Source organism: Argentina silus, assembly GCF_951799395.1.
Source record: "Argentina silus genome assembly, chromosome: 20".
Lineage (NCBI taxonomy): Eukaryota > Metazoa > Chordata > Actinopteri > Argentiniformes > Argentinidae > Argentina > Argentina silus.
This window is the reverse complement of record NC_139674.1, coordinates 5,446,361-5,470,246: the sequence shown is the minus strand read 5'-3', so window position 1 is coordinate 5,470,246 and position 23,886 is coordinate 5,446,361. Positions and strand designations below refer to the sequence as shown.

General features: G+C 46.2%; 1 protein-coding gene across 1 annotated transcript in view; it reads right to left on the bottom strand.

Moving 5' to 3' along the window:
• Nucleotides 1-6,845: 6,845 nt before the first annotated feature.
• Nucleotides 6,846-23,886, bottom strand: part of arhgef39 (Rho guanine nucleotide exchange factor (GEF) 39) — a gene marked incomplete at its 5' end in the record, with an annotated part of 31,443 nt that continues 14,402 nt past the window's right edge. Inside the window, 7 exons of the mRNA XM_083691946.1 lie at nt 6,846-7,988; nt 8,832-8,965; nt 9,189-9,330; nt 10,894-10,982; nt 14,942-15,171; nt 19,378-19,506; nt 23,296-23,366. Coding sequence (XP_083548072.1) covers nt 7,949-7,988; nt 8,832-8,965; nt 9,189-9,330; nt 10,894-10,982; nt 14,942-15,171; nt 19,378-19,506; nt 23,296-23,366 — 835 coding nt within the window. The 3' untranslated portion in view covers nt 6,846-7,948. The remainder of the gene's footprint in view (nt 7,989-8,831; nt 8,966-9,188; nt 9,331-10,893; nt 10,983-14,941; nt 15,172-19,377; nt 19,507-23,295; nt 23,367-23,886) is intronic.

The window sequence follows — 23,886 nt, the reverse complement described above, 5'->3', positions numbered from 1 at the left end:
AATTAAAGTCTCAAGATGCCTGGAAGGCTGAGCTACCCAGCCGCCCTGATATCCTAGGCCAAGGGGTAGCGTGGCCGAGCGGTCTAAGGCGCTGGATTTAGGCTCCAGTCTCTCTGGAGGCGTGGGTTCAAATCCCACCGCTGCCATCTTTAGAAAAGCTGACCCATCCCAAGCAAGTCATTATACACTCACTGAGTGTAGGGCTTCCATTTGCTCTCAGAACAGTTTATTTTTTTATTTCTGTGTCCATCCCGGTCTTCCCAAGTGGCGGAAAAAGCAGTAAGGTCTTGTGGCGAGTCCAACACACACAGGCAAAGCACAGTGAACTAGCAGTCAATGGACTTAACCAGTCAGCCATCTTGTCTTGCTCCGCTATAGGCCCCGTCCTTCTTCCCACCAGATCCTTAAACCCAACGCCAGAAAACAATTAAAGTCTCAAGATGCCTGGAAGGCTGAGGTACCCAACCGCCCTGCTACCCTAAACCAAGAGGTAGTGTGGCCGAGCGGTCTAAGGCGCTGGATTAAGGCTCCAGTCTCTCTGGAGGCGTGGGTTCAAATCCCACCACTGCCATTTTTCCCCAAAAAGTAGGATGACTCCACACCTGGTCCCAAGTGGCAGAGAAAGCAGTAAGGTCTTGTGGCGAGTCCAACACACACAGGCAAAGCACAGTGGACTAGCAGTCAATGGACTTAACCAGTCAGCCATCTTGTCTTGCTCCGCTATAGGCCCCACCCCTCTTCCCACCAGATCCTTAAACCCAACGCCAGAAAACAATTAAAGTCTCAAGATGCCTGGAAGGCTGAGCTACCCAGCCGCCCTGCTATCCTAGGCCAAGGGGTAGCGTGGCCGAGCGGTCTAAGGCGCTGGATTTAGGCTCCAGTCTCTCTGGAGGCGTGGGTTCAAATCCCACCGCTGCCATCTTTAGAAAAGCTGACCCAACCCAAGCAAGTCATTATACACTCACTGAGTGTAGTGTCTCTCAGAACAGTTTATTTTTTTATTTCTGTGTCCATCCCGGTCTTCCCAAGTGGCGGAAAAAGCAGTAAGGTCTTGTGGCGAGTCCAACACACACAGGCAAAGCACAGTGAACTAGCAGTCGATGGACTTAACCAGTCAGCCATCTTGTCTTGCTCCGCTATAGGCCCCGTCCTTCTTCCCACCAGATCCTTAAACCCAACGCCAGAAAACAATTAAAGTCTCAAGATGCCTGGAAGGCTGAGGTACCCAACCGCCCTGCTACCCTAAACCAAGAGGTAGTGTGGCCGAGCGGTCTAAGGCGCTGGATTAAGGCTCCAGTCTCTCCGGAGGCGTGGGTTCAAATCCCACCACTGCCATTTCTCCCAAAACGAAAAAGTAGGATGACTCCACAGCCATAGAGAGGATGAATACCGTCTGTTCCTGGCCTTGGGCCAAATCTACAAACTTTTTTCTCGAGTCCTCCTCAAAAACACATTGGAGAAGTGAAACCTCGGATATTCTCCTCCCATGCATTTTGAGAAGCCGGCCAGAAAGACATTTGCTGATTGTGCCATGGGAATTTTGCAGTGACCTGGGGCAGCGCCTACTGAAGCAATGAGACAAGGCGCGTTTGAGTTAAAGGCTGAACTAACAGGCTCGTCTGGGATTTGAACACAAGACCTCTCGTACCTGAAGAGAGAATCATACCCTAGACCAACAAGCTGTCTGTCTGAACTCTCCCCCTTCATCCCAAGTCCCCTTCCATCCCAAGGGATCCTCAGGTCAGGGGGATAGGGGGAGATGTGGGGGGAGACATGTCTGTGCGACAAGGTAAAAACAGAGAGCATCCCATGACAGCATGAGCATTGGTGGTATAGTGGTGAGCATAGCTGCCTTCCAAGCAGTTGACCGGGTTCTGCATTACAATCAGCCCGTCCTCCGATTTCTACCTCCACCAGCCTCCACTGCTACACAGATATAACTGTATGTAACATACAGTGGTATTCAGAGTAGTCTGGTCTGGTGGTTTAATCATTTTAACTTGTTCTGCTATTAGCTTTAGTGCTATTGAGTGGTGTTCACTCAACCCACAGTGCCCGTGCTTCCCACTGAGTCTGTGGGGATTTGTTAAATGGACGCCAAGCTGTGTCTCTAGTCTGGCTCATTGTTCGGCTGCGTGGGATTTATGGATGGAAAAAAAGATGAGTACAGATCCGTTCTTGGATGACAGTTGCCATGCTTGCAGTCTCCCAGGCGGGGATGGAGAGAGGAAAAGGTTTGGATGAGAGAGATTGAAATGAGAGAGAGAGAGAGATAGAATGTGGGTTGCAAAGAAGGATCACTTGAGGAGACGTCCTGCTCAAGCTTCAGCTTCTCGACAGGTTATGGAAATTGCTTGGAACTTGAACAAGGGTTTCCCATAATTTACGACCTACCTCTGTAACAGGGGAGGCTGGTAAGAGCAGAAGTCGGAGGACGGGCTCATTTTAATGCATGGAATTGAATGAGGATACCATTGCTCATTCCATTCATGCATTACAATGAGCCTGTCCTCCGATTTCTGCCTCCACCAGCCTCCCCTGGACCTACTAGTACAATACCTCTGTAACTTCCTCGGTACCAGGATGTTTGTTAAATAGGTATTACACGATTCAAACTCAAACATCATTCCTTTTAACAGGCATTTGCGTCTGCGTAGCATGAGGTCAAGTATGACAAAAGCCATACTGACATAACATGAATAAGAGGTCCCACAGACACAGCAACTGAATCATTCAACTTCTTGAAGCAACAGAAATGTCAAGCCAACCATCCAGATGGTGACACATTATGTCACATAAACTTGGCACATCTCTCATGTTTGATTCAGTAGCTGCCGATCAAACCCTTTATTTAGTCCAGACAGAATCAGAATCAGAATCAGATTTCTTTAATTTGGCCAAGTATATTTGCGCATACAGGAAATTGACTTGGAAAGGTGAAGACTGCAGTGAGTGTGAGACTAAAGGGACCTTCCTGACCAGTATGTGACTAGGTCAAAACCTAAAACTGACCCTAACCCTAACCCTAACCAAACCCTTAACCAAACCCTTAACCAATTCACAAATTCAACATTGGCTTGCTGGTCAGGCGTGTCCCTTTAGTTCGTCCCCTGAGTGTGTAGAATAGATGAAGGCTGTTGTTATGGGAAGCAATGAGGCAGAAAGCTGAATAACATTTCCTGGCTGTCATCACTCATGTCTCTCAGGGATGTGAACTCCATGTTGCTTCCATGCTGTTTACACACATAACCGCGTGTAAACGCCATAACAAGGACACCATTACCATACCACCTCGATCACACTGTCCTATCGGCTGCAAAACTGACTGAAAAGCTTTCAGTACTACCGCATTTCCTCGAAGAAGGTCACCACGGTAACATAATTGCCATGGAGTGCAGACAGCGTGACTGACTAGCAGGCAATGACCAATCCAATTACTCCACCCACAGAGGGACTCTCTCATATTTGCGATAAGGAGCCTGTCATAACATTACCCTTTTGTGTGTGGAGGTTATTCAACATCTTCTCCCATTTCAGGCTCACCACCAAGATGGACGCCCAAAAAGCTGGCAGAAGCTGACCTGACATAGGCCAGATAAGAGGTGAATTACAATGAAAATGATGGAGAGATTGAAACTGGAGGGCATGGAAAATGTTTGTTCTGCCCCCCCCCCACCCCCCTTCCTCAGCCCTACTTTTCTTGCCTGGTTATGAAACTAATTTATTAATGACACTTTCCCCTTGGGCATATTTAGACCAGGCTAGAAAGCTGTGAGAATGAGTGAACAACATGCAGTACAGTAGACTTTAACATAGGACTTCTACATATGAAAAATAAAGAGCAAGGTTAATAAATGGTGGTGTAACGGGTGAGGGCGTGTCTTAACATGATGAAGAGGATGGTTGAGATAAAGAGCGAGGGCGTGTCTTATTGTGATGAAGAGGATGGGTGGTGTAATGGGCGAGGGCGTGTCTTACTGTGATGAAGAGGATGAAGGCTGGGGTACCCTTGTATGGCGCCTCTCCTCCAGACAGGACAGAGTATACAAGGTCAGCCATATTAATCACATCCCATGCGGGCGACAGCACAGCACAGCACAGAGCAGAGCAGAACATAGGCCTGCAGTCACGTAGGAGCAGAGGCCAGGGACTGCGCTGGCCTGGGGTGTAACGACAAGGCAGACCAGCGCAAGGGACCTTAGTCTCAATGTGTTTCCCTGCATAAATAAAGGTTCAATACAAATAATAATAACATACATTCAGTAAAATATTTTGAGTGTTGCAGATGGAAATGTAGAGCTGATTAGACTCCCTTGTCTATATGTTCTAAACAGCATATTTCCATCTGATCAATCTGTCATTTTCCAACATTGTCCAAAGGCCCTGTTGTTTGTGGTTCTCAGAAAATATATATATAAAAAGAACAAAACATGCTTCCAAGCGTGTTTACGTAAGTTTAGGAAAGTCCACAGGGCTTGTTTGTCCTCAGAAGTCCTAAGCAGTGCTTGGACAGCATGTCAAGAATTGCTCATATTTTAATGCTGTGTTTATCTGGCCAGTCACAGCGAAAGGACATTTTTAATTATTCCGAGAAATCACTGAATCAGAGTGCTGAACAGCCTGTTCAGAGAGCTTGATGAATTCTAGACATGCCTGATTTACACCGGGGTCAAAGGCTAAACATGACACGGTGGTAGAGAATAATTCTCTCAGTATTAACATACAGATGAAGCATGTCACAGTGCAGATAAGGCCTCATCTCTGGGGGGAAACAACATTTACAGGACCAAGGGGTAGGGAGAGAGGGAGGGAGGGAGGGAGGGAGAGAAGAGAGTGAGTGTGAGACAGTGTCCATCCCTGAAATACCAATGAGGTCATCAGTAGAGGAACAGTGGGCCATGGTCGTCCATGCTTTCACAAGGCATCCAGGCATCAAGACTGATTAGTGAACAACTGAGTATGGTATAATGATCCATCTACACCACAGGGTTTTTATTACAGGGGCGGCCATCCCAGTGGAGATGACTAGTACTCCATACAAATGTATTTGTACCTGCAGGTAATGTCGATAAAGTTGAGTACACATGACACACGCACACGCACGCACGCACATTTATAATTGGGCAGATTACCAAACAGGTCAAGAGCCCCACATCATTATGAATACATTAGGATTATTACATAATGTTGTCCTGCAAAAACAATTACTGCTGGTTTGACTAATAGAGCATAGGCCACATATATTCACACAGTATGCTGTATATACAGGACTGCAAGCTTATGTGGAGCCTTATGTATATCGCCATGTTAAAGGCTGAGAATGACCCATGACAATATAAAGTGTTTTGCAGTGAGACAGCAGGTAAGATGACAGGCAGATACCAATAAATGCCACAGTAAACAACATAGTAACCAAGATTGTAAATTATTTTAAGGAGGATACCTAGCTAGAGATTGTATTTTCATGAAACATTCCTAGCAGGGTGTTAAATACCAAAAATAAATTCAGTATAAGCGTCACATGCTTTAATCACAGAAGATGAGTACAAATAAAAAAGTGAAAAATCCAGTAATATTTCCAAACTTCAACGTTTGGATCGCCATCCAGTGGGGACAATGTGGTACTGCAATGTCTTACAACTTAACTTCATGAATTGTATAAAGGCAGTTCCTTATCTATATGGACTGATTGACCTTACAATAAGACATTCATAATGCATCAATGACTCCTTCGCATGGATGAAATCCAAAACAGTATGCAGTAGGCCCACCTACAAAATAAAGAACATTTGAAAAAAGCACTAAACAAGAGAGGACTGTGCTTTACAGAATACACTATATTTGATTTGAGTTTGTTTACGATTACCAAAACAGTTGATAAACTGAACAAGGGTCGATGCCTCAGTGAAATGCGAAGAAGAGCACATACCTTTCGGCCGCTTTAGCAATGGTAGAAACCACTTAATGATAAATAGACTTGGACAAGCGATGACGGTGTATTGTAATCGTATTAATCCTTCAGACAACTCCTTGACCCCTCAACACCTCCTCTTTAAAATAGAATCAAATCAGTCTTTCTCTAAAGCTTTCCACATATAGGGGTCATTGAATATTTAAAATGTCTTCATCAACATTAACCCAGCCCTCAGCGGGGGACAGGGGGGATGGGAAGCCGGAGATGGAGTGAGACGAATAATACCGGACTTTATCATGATCCTGACCTGCTGATTCAGTGAGGTCCAAGTCATACGAACTACAGCAGATTTATCAACAGCCAATTGTCGCATTTCTGTTTGTATGATGAATTACAGTTTATGGGCCTTTTACAGACATTGATCATGTCTTTTCATAAGATAAAACATATTAGGCCACTATCAATGTATGCACTGTGATAGCTATGCTGAAACTAACACTTTTGAAGTGAATGGCCTAGAGGCCAAACGATATAATTTAATATATAATATAATATAAGTACTGTATCAAGTGCCACAACATCCCCATGTCTCTTAATGTTAGTCTCCCTCTAGTGGCTACTGAGTGTTATTGTTGATGTTGTTGTTGCTGTTGTTTATCAGGATCCCCATTAGCTGTTCCACATGCAGCCACTACTCCTCCTGGGGTCCATATAGAACATAACATACACGGCTGAGGACTGAACAGTTATAGACAGAACAGTACAAGAACAACATAAGATAATATTACATTGAATTAAAAAGAAAAATAAGATGTATGGTACACACTGCCAATCCCATATCCTACAAAGTAATATCCTACAAATCCCTGTGGGGGTTGGTGATGAATTTCCTAGGTCATAGAAGGGTCTTTGTAATCCATTGGAGTTTTATTTAGGCATAGTAACGGATTGTCATTTTGAACCAGTGTAACAGCTTTGAGTAGCAAGGTTATTGGAGGAGTGATAGAAAAAATTGACAAAGAAATAAAGACATAAAACAAAATGTCAAAATACATCTTAGACTTAAAAAAACCCTAAAGAACGATTGCAATGTATACATTTTGATATTCAGAGGAGGGCATAGATGATGAGTACATGATCATAAAATATAGATATATAATGTGAATAGATTGCAATCATATCAGGTTATATAATTAATGTTGAAGCATGTACACACAAGTTTAATTTCTCTCTGGGCAGAGAAGATGTTGCTAATGGGAACCAATAGATGAATTATCTCAGTCGTAATTCATTGGAACACACACACACACACACACACACACACACACACACACACACACACACACACACACCACACACACCACACACACACCTCCGTAGTAATTCATTTGAATACAGTGTAACTGGCTCGCATACACTCCTCCAACTATTGCACTGCATCCAAACTATCTCCATACTGTAATTCTCCCAAGATATATTGATACAAGTATATGTTATGGTAAATATATTTGGCAAGCATGATATTTAAATATGAGCAAATAAGCACTTGTATGATGCAAATGTGGTTGATAACCATTACATTCATTATAGGTACAATTGTGGGCTTCGTATATCTCAGATATCCCAACTATTTGTACTATGGAGTGGAGGTAATATAAAAGTGAAGAGATACAAATATGGCTGCTGTATTATGGTCCCAACATCTCCATAATGGTCCAAGGCATCTGCTCTTTGGCATCAGTGTTAAAATGTTCACATTTCAAGACAAAAAAATTAAATCACGTTAAAAGAAGAACCGAAACACGATTTCCATCTGTGTCTCTTTTGGCAGTATATGTTCAGTATGTCTAAAAAGCAAAGAGATCCGATACCCTGATCCTCCAGTTACTAACTACCCCACCCTCAGCCTCCTGCTCTTATAGATCCACCAATAACAGCTTCTCCTCTCAGACTCTGTGTCTCTTCTCTCTCTCTCTCTCTCTCTGTGTGTGTGTGTGTGTGTGTGTGTGGAGGCCTCCGTCATCCCTCCGTCCATCACAGGATCACACAGCTGGACCCCGCAGACTCTTGGGAACTGAGGGAAGAATGAATGAATTATGAAAACAATAATACAAACAATGTCTGTATAAAACTAAAAAAACAGCGTGAATAAAAACTCTGTATGCGATACACCTCCTTTGGACTTCACATCTGCGTCAACTTAAGACCTAAGGTTGTAGTGTGTGTTAGTTTAGTTATCCTCTCCCTGGTACTTAATAGGTATGTATTTCATTGATTGGTGAGGGAGTCCAATCAGTCCATACAACAGCTTTCCCTGGCCCAGATCAGTTGCTGATTAAAAAGACAAAAGAAGACCTGTACAGACCGCAGGCCTCAAGGAAGGGAGTTGCTTACTCTTAGAGTACCTTAAATCATGGTCATTACAATGTAATACCATCTATCAGGATAGAGTGAACCCACAGAGAGGCTTGGTGGGTAAGATGACCCGGTCCGATCATTCAGGCTTATACGGTGTATTCCCATACTAAGTTTTCTGCCTGCCTCCTCGATCGCCCTCTAGGGGGACTCAGAGAGCTCAAATGTAACCTTTGTGGTATATGCAATGTGTTACCCTTTTAAATGCATCTCTGGTGTTTTGTGAATTTCCTCGTGACTTGTTCTGTACAGAATTAATTATATCCTGAATGTATAATTATAACTGAATATCCCTCGTGAAAAAAAAGAAGTTGTTTGGTGTGTGGCTCAGTTGGTAGAGCATGGCGATATCAACGTTAAGGTTGCGGGTTCGATTCCCGTGGGACCATATACTGTATAAAAAAACGGTATACACTCACTGTACTGTAAGTGGCTTTGGATAAAGCCTTTCTGCTAAATGGTATACAGCACATTTGAATTGTAACTTGTTAAAAGAACTGACCTCTCCCGTGGCACCTCAGACAGCTTCATCCTCTTGGTGGCGCTGCTGCCCTCTGGTTCGGCTGGGGCGTCTCTGCTGCTGGATGGGGTCTGGCTCTGGGAACTCTCACTGGTCTGACCGCTAAACTCCCCTCTCTATTGAGTTCACAGAGATATTCAACTTATAAATTAGTTACATATACTGTAGAGCATTAATATGGCCATGGATATAACAGTAGGCCCCACATGCTGGTGTGTGTGTGTGTGTTGTGCTGTGTTGTGTTGTATTGCGGTATGGTGTGGGGATGTCTGTGTGTGTGTGTGTGTGTGTGTGTAAGTAAGTAAGGTAGGGAGGGAAGGAGGGAGTGGGGGGTCTGACCATGTTCCTCTTCCTCCCGGGTGCGTCGTGGTCGCCAGACGCCGCCGCTGGCGTGCTCTGCTGGCCGTCTGTGGTGGAGCGTAGGGGTCTCCTGCACAGCTCGTCCCTCTGGTGGACCACGGTGCTCCTGGACCTCAGCTGCCTGCCACAACACAAGAGAGGACACACATTTACAACAGGGGAGGCTGGTGGAGGTAGAAATCAGAGGACAGGCTCATTGTAATGCATGGGATGGAATGTTTGATTGATATACTGCACTAACTGTCTAAAACTTTCTCTCCATACACTTTCACTGTTGGGTATGAAATTAGCTTTCTCCTGAAACTGAAAAACGGAGAAAATCGATTTCTTCCGCTTTATTCCCATTGACCCCCCCATCCATTGACTGAATAAAAAGGAGAGAGTAGATCTGCAGTATGGAGTCCCGATTCTTTACTGCAGTGGGTCTTTGAGAGCCACAGTGGAGACGCTGTATCTGACCAGTCTGTCTGTCTGCCTGCCTGCCTGCCTGTCTGTCTGTCTCTCTCTGCCTGCCTGTCTGACCACTGACCAGTCTGTCTGTCTGTCTGTTCTTCTGTCCTCCATGGCCAGGCAGAGCTTCCTGTGGATTCCCAGAAGGCCCCACTGCTGCAGTTGAAGAGGGGAGGGAGCCTCACTTTTTCACCTTGTGTCACTGAGCGCATCGATCTGTGCACTGATTGAGTCCCCTGGCTTAGAGCTGTGTGTGTGTGTGTGTGTGTGTGTGTGTGTGTGTGTGTGTGTGTGCGTGTGTAACTTATTCATGACCAAGTTAGGAAAAACAGCATCCATGCAAAATGAACTTAAAGTTGAAGTCCTTAAGTGCAGAGAATAAGGTCATTGTATTTCTCTTACGTTTGCTATTATTAATTGATTAATACGATAATATGATGGTATGCAATAAACAGATATAAGAGGATCGTATTTCTGATCCAACAGCAGTAAAAGCAACCTTGCGGATATTTGACACTGATTTGTATAAGAAACGATAACGCTTACCTGTCTGATTATCATTATATATATATAGCTGGCTATAGGTTTAAAAAGACTCAGTAGACCAGTGATCAAGGAACGGTAAGATGTGTGAATAAATCAATACTTTGAGAGTCAAAGAACCTGAGCAGATGGCGTGTGTGTGGTGTGCGCGCACACACGCACGCACACACACACACACACACACACACACACACACACACACACACACACACACACACACACACCTATATGCCCTCATCTCTAATAGTCAGAGCCCTGATGACCCCTGTCCTCTCAGCCCGTCCAGTTCTCAGACCTCCACGGCTAATTACACTCCCTGGAGGTCGGGGGCCAGGCAGACACCGGCTCTAGAGGGGATCCTCTGTGAGGTCTGAGGACCCTGTGACAGCCTCTCCCTCTCGTCCCTGTGACAGGGTGATAAACTAATTAGCCTGGCCAGGCAGTGTAGGCCCCGGCCCTCTGAAGAGCAGGAGACCTGGATGGCCCTTGTGCGTACAATGTGACCCCAGCCCTCCTTCAGGGATGCAGGGCTACTGTTACTGTGACAGGGAAGGCTGACGCTTGATCAATGCTACAATGCCAGATAGGGTGTCTGGAAGGCAGACTGGGCCAGCCAATGTACAGTATGTGAAGTACACATCGAGAGAGAGAGAGTGTGTGTGTGTGTGTGTGTGTGTTATTGTTAACATACCCTACAGCAGAGGACAGGCTGCGGTACCAGTCGTTGAAGTCCTCCTGGTTGGTGGACATCAGCAAGACTTTGGCTTTGGGGAAGGTCAACTGGAAAAGGGGAGAGAGAGAAAGAGAGAGAGAGAGAGAGTCACTAGGCCGACTTGGATGGAGTCAGGGGTGTTAGAGTACTGGGTTTTAGGTGACATATTAGAATCCATACACTGTAGATCAGACGTCTCTGTCTTCCAGACTGTCGCGTTGGCAGACTGTGGTAATCGTCTTTCCCTCCCTCCCTCCCTCCCTCCCTCCGTGTGAAGGTGCTGTGATACTCGTCTGTCTGTCTGTCTGTCTGTCTGTCTGTGCATACCTGCAGCTGTTCTTATAGCATTGTAAATACACTTTAACCTTCCTCTATGAAATACTATTAAATAAACGATTGGTCCTGTTAGGGTAGTATATTAAACCCTTGTATTAGGGAGGAAAAAAAACTAAGTGTACAATGTCAGAATAATGTGTGTCTAAATATTCCGGACACTTCACTCATCTTTTGCTGTGACAACTACACCACATGATGCTACACTGTGATGCTGTACGAGTGTCCGGTGAAAGGGGTTCCTTCCTGCAACACCACCACCTGACCACTAGAGGACAGCCTAAACTCAGTTAGAAAGCCTTTTCTGTCAGCATGTCAGACAGCAAATATCAGTGTGTGTGTTTGCTGGATATCCACCTCGACCTCGCAGGAGAACATTTCTGTACATGAGGGTATGAGTAGAGGAAAAGGAGGGGGGGGGGGGGGAGAAGATGGGGGGTGGGAGGTGGAGGAGAGGAGAATGATGGGATGAGTAGAGGAAAAGAGAGGGGGTGGAGAGGCCACATCACACACAGTCTGAGAGAGAAGAGGCCAAGAACGAAAGAACAGATTGTGTTGAGGTGGGTAGGATGATGGAAACCACCACCACTAATGGCAACAACAACAACAACAGCAACAATACCAATAACAACAGGCCACTACTTCCTCCAGTCAAAACTAGGTCAGTTGAGTACCTCCAGTTTACATGTAGCTGGTCCAAACAGGTCATAGGCCAACATCAGGTGTGTTTGATAGGGATAGGGTTAGGGTTAGGGTTCCTCATTCCATGCATTACAATGAGCCCCGTCCTCCGATTTCTACCTCCAACAGCCTCCCCTGGACAACATAACGTCATCCAAGAGGAGTAAAACCATATGGGCCCTGCAGATATCACAGTACGACATGAATATGGTTCCCGTGTTTTTTTAATTTCTCCGTTCTGTGCTCTCCTCCGTCTCCCCCTCCCGCTGCCGGGTCCATATCAGGGGGCCTCATCCCGAGTCAACAGTCATTACCATCTCTCATCCGCATTAGGGAGACTAACGTCCGAGATTGCACGTCAGACCGACCAACAGGAGCCCATCCAAGCCCAAACAAAAGGGGCCTTTTACACCGGGGGATAATTACAACAGGAAAGCCATTAGGGAGGATCAGAATTAGGCCTTCAACATATTAAATGACCTCTTCACATTTACCCAGGCGGCCGCGTTCCACGCAGGAAACGGGCCAGGCTGGTGATGACATATTGAACATTTCTCCATCTTTGTTTGGGGAGATTCGTAACCTGAACAGTGGCGGAGGTAGAGATACCTGGGGGGAAAATAATGATGGTTTGACGGATGGAGGGAAGGAGGGGTTCATTCGGTAGGGGTGAGGGATGGGGGATGGGGGACGGGGGAGAGAGTGTCTCTTCTTTATATATATATATTAAATGGATTAAGATTTCAAATGTACCATCATCAAAAGTATTATCTAATTGCAGAGTTCAGTAAGGGGGGGCCAGATAGAGCGACGCGTGGTATTAGGCGCTCGCCACTTGGGGGACGGGAGGGTTGATTTATGCACAAATAGATTCCACTTCTATTGCGACGCGGTAATTAGGGATTTGTCAGGAAATCTGACCCTCTTAGGTAGAAATTACTTTGTATAATAAGAACGATGGAGCACTGAGCTCCTCGCTGCACATAATTTAGCTTGATTATTTATACATCAAAGGGAATCTGTCACGGATGCAGAATAATATTCAAGTAGTGAGGGGATATTAGGGGGAAAGAAGAGGCAGCAGCAGCAGACAGGGAGGGAGGGAGGGGAGAGGAAGAGAGGAGGGGAGGAGAGGAGAGGGGAGGGGGGGGGAGAGGAGATGATGGGAGGAGAGGAAGAGAGAGCAAGAGAGGACGAGAGGAAGGGAGGATGGAGAGGTGAACGGGAAGATTAAGGAAGGAGGGGAGCAGAGAGAGAGAGAGAGAGAGAGAGAGAGAGAGAGAGAGATGAGGAAGGGATATTCAGAAATAAAAAAGTCTGCTTTCTCCTCTCCTCTCTTAAACATGTGGGAGAAGACGCAGGATATTTTCATAAAAGCTCCTTTTTTTTCCCCTCTCTTTATTTTCCTTTTCAAACTTTGCATATAGATTGCCGTGGCATTTACAGGTGTCAAATTTAATTGGTCTTTAATTCTTCATGGTCTGGATGAGGAGGGCCCCTGTGTGCTGACAGTCCTTTTCCTTGAGCCCAGGTACAGGGCCCTGGATCAATAATATGTCCTTATGAGAAATTACGCCTAATGCTATGGAGTATGCATTCGGGCCTCGGTGGGATAAGGGACCTAATGAAATGCCATTTCTGCCATTAGATAACGCCAAGCGGAGCGGGCCGGTGGAGGGGGGGGGGGGGGACAGGCTTGAGGAAGATGTATTTACTGGAGGAGAGGAAGAGATGGATCTCGGGCCTAATCTGATGGAGCGCTGAGCTGAGAGCTTCTCTCCTGTCTTCCTCCATCACTCTCTCACAGGAGGCAGACCGCCGCCACACAACACCGTGGGACACACACGCACTAGACGTACAGGGAGCAGAAAACTGCCCCCCCCCCCCCCATCTCCCCCACCCCCAAGTCTCCAAGTCCCCTTCATTAGTCACTTGAGGGGTGGTGCGGGAGGTTTTTAATCCACATGCCTTTGAACTTTGAACTAGTGGAGATGCCTGGGCTTGGTCATGCCGATACATCAGTGAAATTGTCAATATTGTACGGTGACACAAAGTCTGTGTCCGTTATTTACCGTTATTTACCCAGGGCCCGGCAGGCCAGTTAAGAACAAAGTCTTATTGAAAATGCACAACAGGGGTTGTGAAATAAAGCACATACCATTCTGGTCCAGAGGAAGCAGCATAAAAAAATTGCCCAATAAACCTTTCAAAAACCCCAAGCAACAATTACACCACGCTCCTATATGTTCCCAATACCAGGTTAGTATCACAGGGGCACAAGGAACGCTGGGACATGAAGGGCTCTTTGAGTGCACCATCAGCTCATATTAATATTAATAACGTTGCAGCATACACACACACACACACACACACACACACACACACACACACACACACACACACACACACACACACACACACACTAAACACTCATTGCATAAACGGTTTGGTTACTCGCTCAATGACGCGCGACTCATTCGTCTGAATGTTTCATGACAGCAGCTACATCATTTAGAGACAATTTGTCACACAGCAGCTGTACAGAGACCTGGGAGAGGGATCAAGCAGAGAGGAGAGGCATTAAAAGTTTAAGTTCTGGCTTCTTCGATGAGGTTTTCAAGTAATTAGGAGAGAGAGAGATGGGGGAGGGAGGGGAGACTCTTCTGACAGGCAGAAAAAATGACATTTTCATTCACCGTTACCTCAGATAGTGTACCTAATGCGTTTTTTAGGGATGTAGTTTTTGGCGCAGTGCACTACGTACTACACAAAGTGACATACTGTAAATCAAACAAACGTAGATTAAAAAAAGCAAATCATGTGTTTTGTCAATAAATCAGTAAACAGATGGCGATGTTTCTCCACCTGGTGTGTATGCAAGCTATGGGAGCTTTAGTCTGACTGGCCCACCCCATCTCCTCCTCTCCTCTCATCTCCTCTCCTCTACCCCACCCAAACGCTCTCTCTACCCCACCCCACCCCACCACTCTCCTCCACCCAGTCTGTGACTCACGCTGAGCAGGCCTCCCTGGCTCTTGGTGTGTCCGAACACCTTGTCCACAGTGCAGTCCTTGAGGGGGTAGGCCCGCTGACAGGTGAACTTGTCCCCGTTGGTGGGGTGCAGGGCGCTGCAGGGCTTGGCCTGGAGCAGCACGTCAGAGCACAGGAAGAACATCTTAGGCTTGGTCTCCGCACCTTTAGGGGGCACTGTCCTCAGCCAGCCCTCCCGGATGTACCACCTCCCTGGAGAGAGGGAGGGAGAGAAAGAGAGAGGGAGACAGAGAGAGAGAGAGAGAGAGAGAGAAAGAGAGAGAGAGAGGCAATCAGGCAGATAACATTTTTAGTTAAGGTTCAAGAACCTGGGTGTCTTGTTTTGTTATTCTTTAATTACTTTGTGGAACATGTTTTAATTGCCTTGTCAATATTTCAATCATAACAAGTCATTCAAATAGAGCAGATCTAATTCTGGAAATGACTGACAACAGAGAGGGAGAGATAAACAGACATTTAACTAGGAGGTAGGAAAGGAGTACGAGAATACGACAGAGAGAGAGAGAGAGAGAGAGAGAGAGAGAGAGAGAGAGAGAATTAAATGGAGATTTCAGAAAAAAACCCGAGCGGGGGAGAGAAAGAAAGTGAGAGAAAGAGAGAGAGTGAGACAGAATTAAACGGGGATCTCACCTGCCGAACGCTCTGAAAATATGTGTATGTTTACAGCTAAGCAGGAATAACAGAGTGGTACAGAGAGAGAGAGAGACACACACACACATACAGAGACAGAAGAAGAGAGAGAGACAGAGAGGGAGGGAGAGAGAGAGAGAGGAGGAGGAGGAGGAGGAGGAGGAGGAGGTGTGAAGGAGACCCTCATCCCTCGGTGATTGGCAGTCCGTATGATGGCTAATAAACGGGAGGCTGACATTTGGATAGATAAGATGGAATTCAGCCTGGGCCCAGGTTTTTTAATTGCCCCAGTACCCTGTGATCACGACTCCAGCGAACAGCCGTAGCTGTGGGGCTCAGAGAGGACATTTTCAGCTACAGACAACCCCACTGTGATTAGTGGAGGGCTCTAGCGGGGGTCAAATTGCTTTTAAAATGCCATGGGTTTAATATGGGAAAACATTGATGTGACTCCATGTGACTCTCTCAGGTGTTGTGTAGAGATTGGACTGGTTGCATTCAATTCAACATACCCCAGTTAGAGTCATGCTCACTGGCTGAGTGTCTAACGTCCACTACTGAGGGGGGTTCCATCGCTCTGAAAAGGGCATGTGGTTACAAGTTCAATCCAGCAACAGAGATACTGCAGCCAACAGCCAAGCAACAGAGAGATATAGCCGACAGCCAGCCAGCCCCCCCCCCCCGCCCCCCCCGCCCACACACACACACACACTTCTAGATAGTCAAGACAAATCAGGAAAGCTAGGAGCATCGTGAGTTTGTCGTTTCATGCAGACTACGTTTTCATGCACAATATTTGGCCATTAAGAACGAATTCAGTTATTCCGAACGAACTGGTTCATATGGTCGCAAATTCAAGAGGCCTTTTGGAGGTAACTGATTACATGTCTTAACGTATAATCTGAATCGAGGCGTTTCTGTCCTGTGCAGCGGCCTTTTTGCGGTACAAACGGCCCATATGTTTTTTTTGTTACATTATTTGCACTGCTCGTGTTCATCCTCTTTTGTTTTGCTAATTAGACATACAACAATAACAACAACAACAACAAATCCTCCCACTCTTGGATCAGCGGGAAGACTGGAGGGAAAGACGAGCTCCCGGAATTTACTGATGAGGAATGGAAACAGAACTTTCGGATGACTTTCGCTCGTCCTGTACAAAATTGTGCACGCTCATGGAAAGTGTTAGGACCAAACATGTGAGCGCCTATCCCGTTGATAATGCGTCTGGCATTTTTTATTTGTATGCCTTTTGAAGCGCATTAGAAAACGTCGTTATTGTGATTGGGCAAGTAAGCTGAATGAGCATTTACATGCTTAATATGACCTAATATTCTCCTACCAAACGGTTTATCAAAGATATAACCCAGCCCTTCCATTCCCAAACACGTCATTCAAACATCAGTCGCTCTATTCTGATTAAAGTTGTTTTATTCCGTTATTATACTATTACCTGATTAAGCTGCATGTAAACATAGTCTATGTTGAATTTGTTGGATTGAGAGTACAAATCTCAGTTGACTTAAAAAGGCAGGCCAGCGCTCTGTGGGAGCAGAAACCTTTGACACTTATTTTTAACTGAAACAACAATCAACAGGCTTCTGCCTTCATCTCTGTACCTGTTGTACCCGTCACCAGCTTTCTCCAGACAGCTCCCCGCCTACAGCAGAGTACTCAGCACAGTGGAGAACATTCAGAATGACGCAGAGAAGGGAGAGGCAGGTAGGGGCGCAGGGGGAGGCTGGGTGGAGGTAGAAATCGGAGGACGGGCTCGTTGTATTGCATGGAATGGTCTCCGTTGGCCTCCAGAGAGACAGGTAGAGAGCCTTATAGGCTTTGGGCTGGGAGGGTGGGGGACGGTGGGGGTGGGGTGGCTCTTAGGGGACCAGGGGGCAGTGGCACTCGGCAGGGGGCAGCCCCCCCCCCCCCCCCCCTCCCTCCACCCCCTCCTCTGTCTGTGTTGTGCCATACCACAAAAAGCACTTTAAGCAGCGCTGCCTGGGGTTCAAAGAGCAGGAAGTGTGAGCACCCGTCTCCATGTCCAGCCTTTCAACTTCCCCTGTGAAAGAGCACCTTTGCTCGGCTACAAAGGCCTGTCGGTCGGAACCGTGGGGGGGGGGGGGTTGGCGGGGGGGCTGACGGGGATAGGCCAGGTAGGCTAAAGGTTAAACTACAAAGGCCTCGGGCAGGGTCGTTGTGATGTGTCCAGTCCAGGGAAATGAAAGTGTGAAAGGACACTCGGGTGGCGTTGGTGTCGGGACGCGAAGCATCAACGTGTTCATCTGGAGAGGCCTTTAGTGCTTTTGTCATTCATCAACATGAAGCACTCATTCATAGACTATCCAAAGTGCATAAAAATGTATTTGCTCAATATTCAAAAGTGACCTGCAGTCTTTGAGTAGAGAAAACAATAGTTTGGACAGCCACTTAAGGATAATGCAGTCTGATAAGACCATTAAGGGACAGTTTAAGTGCAAGGAGACATTTGATCAATGTCATTCTCAATCTCACGCTCTCCTTTTTTTTCTTCTTTTCTTTTCTTCCTCCTCTTTTACTCTCCCTCTCCCTCTCTCTCTGAGAGCCAGAGCGGGGCCTGAGGAGGCCGGTGGTGCAGACAGCCCGGTGTGCAGCGCCGCAGTAGCCCACACGAGCCTCCCAGGGAACAGCCAGACTGTCTGGCGTATCGATGTCCCATTGATTCAGGCTTCGTGTCTCAGAATCGCCCCCCTCATCTCCTACAGAGCTACTTAATATGTTTCAGGGGCTCTGGCGCTTCTCATCTGTAAAAGCAGGGGCTTTCTTTTACCCACATTAGAAGTGGTGGTGGGGGGGGGGGGGGAGTGTGTGTGTGTGGGTCTGTGTGGGGTGGGGTGGGGGTGGGGGTGGGGGGAGGGGAGTGTGTGTGTGTGTGGGTCTGTGTGGGGTGGGGGAGTGTGGTAGCTCTGAAGTTTGTCTGAGGGGATTGGAGCCTTATTGGGTGAAGGGGAGCTCGGCGGAGTAGCGAGGGCCTGAGAACTTGGATGAGAGGAAGCTTTTGAAACGTCCCACGTCCGCATTAGAGAGATGAGCCCGACGCTCAGTTGGTATTCATCGGTAGCCCCCCAACCACCTCTGTACACACACTCACACACACCACACACACACACACACACACACACACACAGTGTGCATATACAAGTGTACACACACACACACACACACACACACACACACACACACAAGCCTTCCTTCCTTCCTTCCTTTTCATCTGCCGGCCCACAAGATGAGCCTCAGCTCTAATTGGTCCTTGGGGAGATTGGCAGGCCGAGCGGTGCAGAAGGAGGGCTGTCTCTGTTGTTCCACACGTGGGCATCTCTCAGGGGACAGACAACAGGGAGGAGAGGCAGGAAGAAAGGGCCACTGCTCCACAAGTAGAGAGATGGAGAGAGAGACAGAATGAAGCAAAGACAGAAAGAAAGAGAGGGAGAAAAAGAAGGAAGGCACACTCCCACTCCCCACCAATTAGTGTAGAGAGATGTATTGATAGATTTAGCCATTTTGATGTGCAAAAATCGGATTATCTTCCCAGAAATATGTAATATGTTGCATGGATTAAATGCGATAAAGTCAAGTGTCTATCAAATGTAACTTCTCTCCATACTAAACCAATTTCCCCCATTTCATCTGCCCTCCTCCTCCTCCAGGTCCAGAGAGAGACAGAGAGAGAGCGAGAGAGGTAGCTCTTCAGATGAGATGAAAGGAATGGCTGATCTGATCAGAATCACTAACCTGGAGCCAGCACCTTGGTCTTTCGTCCCTTCAGCAGTTTCTGCACCCGCCGCAGCTGCAGGTGGTTCTCATGGCTGCGGGCGTTGTCCTGGATACGCTGGGACACCTCAGAGATCGCCTTCACTGCCCCTGCAGCATGTGTGTACAGATGAGGCGCTGTACTGCCAGAACACATTACTCAACCAACACACACTCTCCTACTCACACTCTTGTGTGTGTGTGTGTGTGTGTGTGGGTGGGAGGGAAATGGGTAGGAACACAGGGAAATGTATTGTATTGTTTAACAATACAATACAATACATTTTCCTGCGTTCCTACCCATAAACTTTAGATCAATCCCTGAGTCTACAGTATGTGACTTATGTGTGATTTATACACTCACTGAACACTTTATTAGGAACACTATACTAATACTGGGTAGGTCCTCCCTTTGCTCTCAAAACAGCCTCAATTCTTCGTGGCATTGATTTCACAAGATGGTGGAAATATTCTGAGATTCTGGTTCATGATGACATGATTGCATCATGTAATTCCTGCAGATTTTTCAGGTGCACTTTCAAGCTGTGAATCTCCCGTTCTACCACATCCCAAAGGTGTTCTATTGGATTCAGATCCGGTGACTGGGAAGGCCACTGAAGAACACTGAACTCATTGTCATGTTCATGAAACCAGATTGAGACGACTTTTACCTTGTGACATGGTGCATTATCATGCTGGAAGTAGCCATTAGAAGATGGATAAATTGTGGCCATGAAGGGATGCACATGGTCAGCAACAATACTCAAATAGGCTGTGGCATTCAAGCGATGATTGATTGGTATTAACGGGCCAAGAAGGGTGCCAAGAAAACATTCCCTACACCATTCCACCACCTCCACCACGAGAAGGTGTACAGGTGTTCCTCATAAAGTGCTCAGTGAGTGTATGTCTATGGACATAAATGTAAGTTTGTTTAGTTTGTATACCTGTCCATCCATCAACCCAGCAAACCATGAACGATTATACAACTACACAGACATGCATTTCAGTACATTACTGGTATATTAACAAAATGGCTAATTTAACACATCGTCACCAGTACAAAACGCAGCCTAGGGGTCTATGCAACGGTCCTGTGAAACAAACAGTCAAACAGACACAGGCACAGACACAGACAGACACACACAGTGCCGAGCACACATGATTAAAGCTAATGCTGGGTTTGTGTTTGTCCCGGGCACCGTCGGCATTCATACATCCCCATGTTTGATTTCATCATCAGCCCCCGGCGGAGAGCTGACCCAGGGTGTGTGAATTAAAACATCAAAACACTCCTGATTGGGTCGGATCTGCCGCCGAGAGGAGAGAGGGGTGGGGTGTGTCGTCTGTGTGTGTGTGTGTGTGTGTGTGGCCTTGTGGACAGCCACATTAATTAGGAGTTCTCATAATCTGCACTACAGGGCTCTCTGTAACCCCCACACTAACTAGCAAGGCCCTCAGCAGCTAATTGTGTACAAACAATTGCACCCCTCTGTATTAGGCAGCACTCATTTGGTTAAACAAGCCCTTCTCTGTCATTGTTGTTTACCTTAACATATAACCCCCTCCCTGGACAAGACTTTCACACCAGTGACAGAGGTACAGTATAGCAAGCTCATCTCGGTGGTTGTTCAGTAGGGTTCTGGTATCTTTGGTCACTAGGTTTCTAACTTTACGACACAGCTGAATACAGAGACACACACAGAGAGAGAGAGAAATTCTTGCAACAAACATTCTTTAACAAGCGCTCTGTGAGAATCTGCGTCCTCGGCAAAGCAGGCGAATCATCAATGCTAGGCAGAACCGTCCAATTACAGTATGCAAGTAATAATAATTGCTGTCGACATTTCCATCACTAACATCCAAAATAACAACAAATAGATGGATTCTAATTTCAAGCTCAACTTTTTTTTGCTCTCGTTGGGAGCAGCGCAGCGGTTCAGTCTATGAACATGATGCTTCGGGCGATTCCTCTACGATAAAATAATCATGGCCTAATTGGCTCGGTTATCTTCACAACAATTACAATGTAAACCAAACAAAGCATCTGTATAGAGATGGCTCTTTTACGCATTCAGAATATTTCCATTGCCTCTTTTTAAAAAAAACAACAACTCCCTAATTATGGTATGCTTCAGCTCAGCCCGACTCTGCCCAGCGCATTAATAATAGAACTAACCCATTACACATTCTGAAGACATCTTCCTCTGCGTTTTCACCATCTTTATTTCATCTATCAAGAATGTTTAAATAGCACTTGGTTAGAGGAGCATGACTGTGTTAACTTTTGTAAATGAATCTTTGACAGAGTTAGTCGGGGGTGTTTCTGAGACGCTTCCAGTGGGTTGTAGGCAGGCAGAAGTGCGCAGTGTGAGGCCATATGAACACGCGCGCACACACACACACACGCGCGCACACACATGAAAACCTCTTGAAGTACCAATTACAACAATTAAAACCATGCCGTCCGAAACGAAATGCATATACAAATATGAGATGGTGATTTAGAAAAAAAAAAAAAAAAAAACTACAGACAAAAGAAAACAAAAACAGAGCAACATAACAAGAGAAAACTGAAAACAACAACAAAGATCTCTTGCGATTCTCTCTTGCTAGTTTGCTTAATCAGATACAATGTGATTTGTCTGGGGTTTCTTTTTAAATAATTCCCTTTACAATACAACCAGGCTAAGTACGGAAAGTTTCTCTCCCCCCCCCCCCCTCCCCCTTTCATAAAAAGCTGTGAGTTTAAAAAAGGAACTCTAATGAGAGGAGGATGAGGCGATGGAGGAGCACATTTCGATGTGTACCTTCATCTTAGAGTCAGGGGCTGTTTTAATTTGTAAGCAAAAGCAGCACGCAACCAATGAGATTTTAATTGATACACATAAATAATTCCTTGTGTGCATTTGCGCTTAAGTCGGATTTGCTGTTTATTTGACGATTGAGATTAGTCATTATCGGGCTCTGTTGATGTTGGAAGATTTTATTTATTAATATATCGCCGCTCAATATCCTCTGATCTGGTCCCAATTAATTATGTCAAAATCCACATCGAGAACTTCGACTCACGTTGAGCTGTGCCACGCTTTCATCCTCCTCGAGCCTCCTTCTGCTGCGACAATAACAACAAATGAGGGATGAAAGGGCGGGAGAGTATTGTTCTTTGTTCCTCAAATGAAGATAGCGACGACTGTCTTTCACTTTCGCAAAACTTGGCTCGTGTCAGGGAGGGCTGGCGGAGGCAGACAAGCGCACATTACAATGAGCCCCGTCCTCCGATGTCTGCCTCCACCGGCCTCCCCTGGCTAGTGTCGTGTAGTGTTGTCAGTGCACCCTATTACTGTGTGTGATTTCATTTCTGAAATGGAGGAGTAGACTTGCCCCCATATTCTACTCTACTGTACTGTACAGTAGTACAAGCTGGTGGAGGTGGAAATCGGAGGACGGGCTCATTGTAATGCATGGAATGGAATGAGGAATGGTATCAAACTCCGATTTCTGCCTCCGCCAGCCTCCCCTGGTACTGTATGTGTCTTTAGTGTCTTCCATGCCTGAGTTTGCCTGTCAGGGAGGCTTGAAGGGAGCCACACTGAAAATGAGCAAAAGCCTTTGTGACAAGCGACGCAAGGCACATCATCATCAGATGCATTTCACTTGTTGTTAGGTCCTCAGTGCTGACAAACTGGAACAATCCTGACAAACTCAGAACGGGAAAGAGGTGCGCATCAAACTAGGTGACAGCGACATCAACCTCAGCTTCACACGTGTGCAAATGTGAGCCTCCAGCCCCAGACAATAAAGGCTCTCGAAACGTGGCTGGGTTAATCCATAAATATTTTTCCTTGAAAGATAACATGATGGTTATTGAGCTAGCTGTGCTATGGGAAAGACACTTACTTGAAAGCTGTTGGAACTCCGGGTTGCCTGGACTTGTGTTCTCTGTCAGGTTGTGTAAGAAATGCTTGTACCTGAGAAAAGAAAGAAAATAAACAAGGTCAATGTGTACTGCATGTCTAAATATAAACGCACAGAGAGACAGAAAGGAAAACAACAACCACCACGACAACAACAAAAAGTTGGTGTAAGCATATTGGACGGGCCTTGTCATTTGGATAAAACATTATTCATGCAGCCAGACGTTTGCAGAAGGAGGTAAGACGTTAATCAGCATGCTCTTTGCCATCCTCTCCAAACAACAATAAGACCTATCCTGTCAGCGTAGAACTAGACACCAAAAGCAACAGACGTGTCTTTGGAAGACGTGGCAGAATGCACCTCGGAGTCATCCCAAGTGGAAGTCACAGCAGCAAACCAAGAAGAAGAGTCCTGCCTTGTCCGTGACACGGGGAAGCGGAAAGGCATCTTTCTGACCGGCTGACATACAAACTACACAGCAGCCTTTCATGTGGTTGGATTGTCTCCTGAGTACAGCGACTGACTGTTGAAGGTCCTCCTTCAAATAAAGTTCTGATGACAATTTCTCACCCA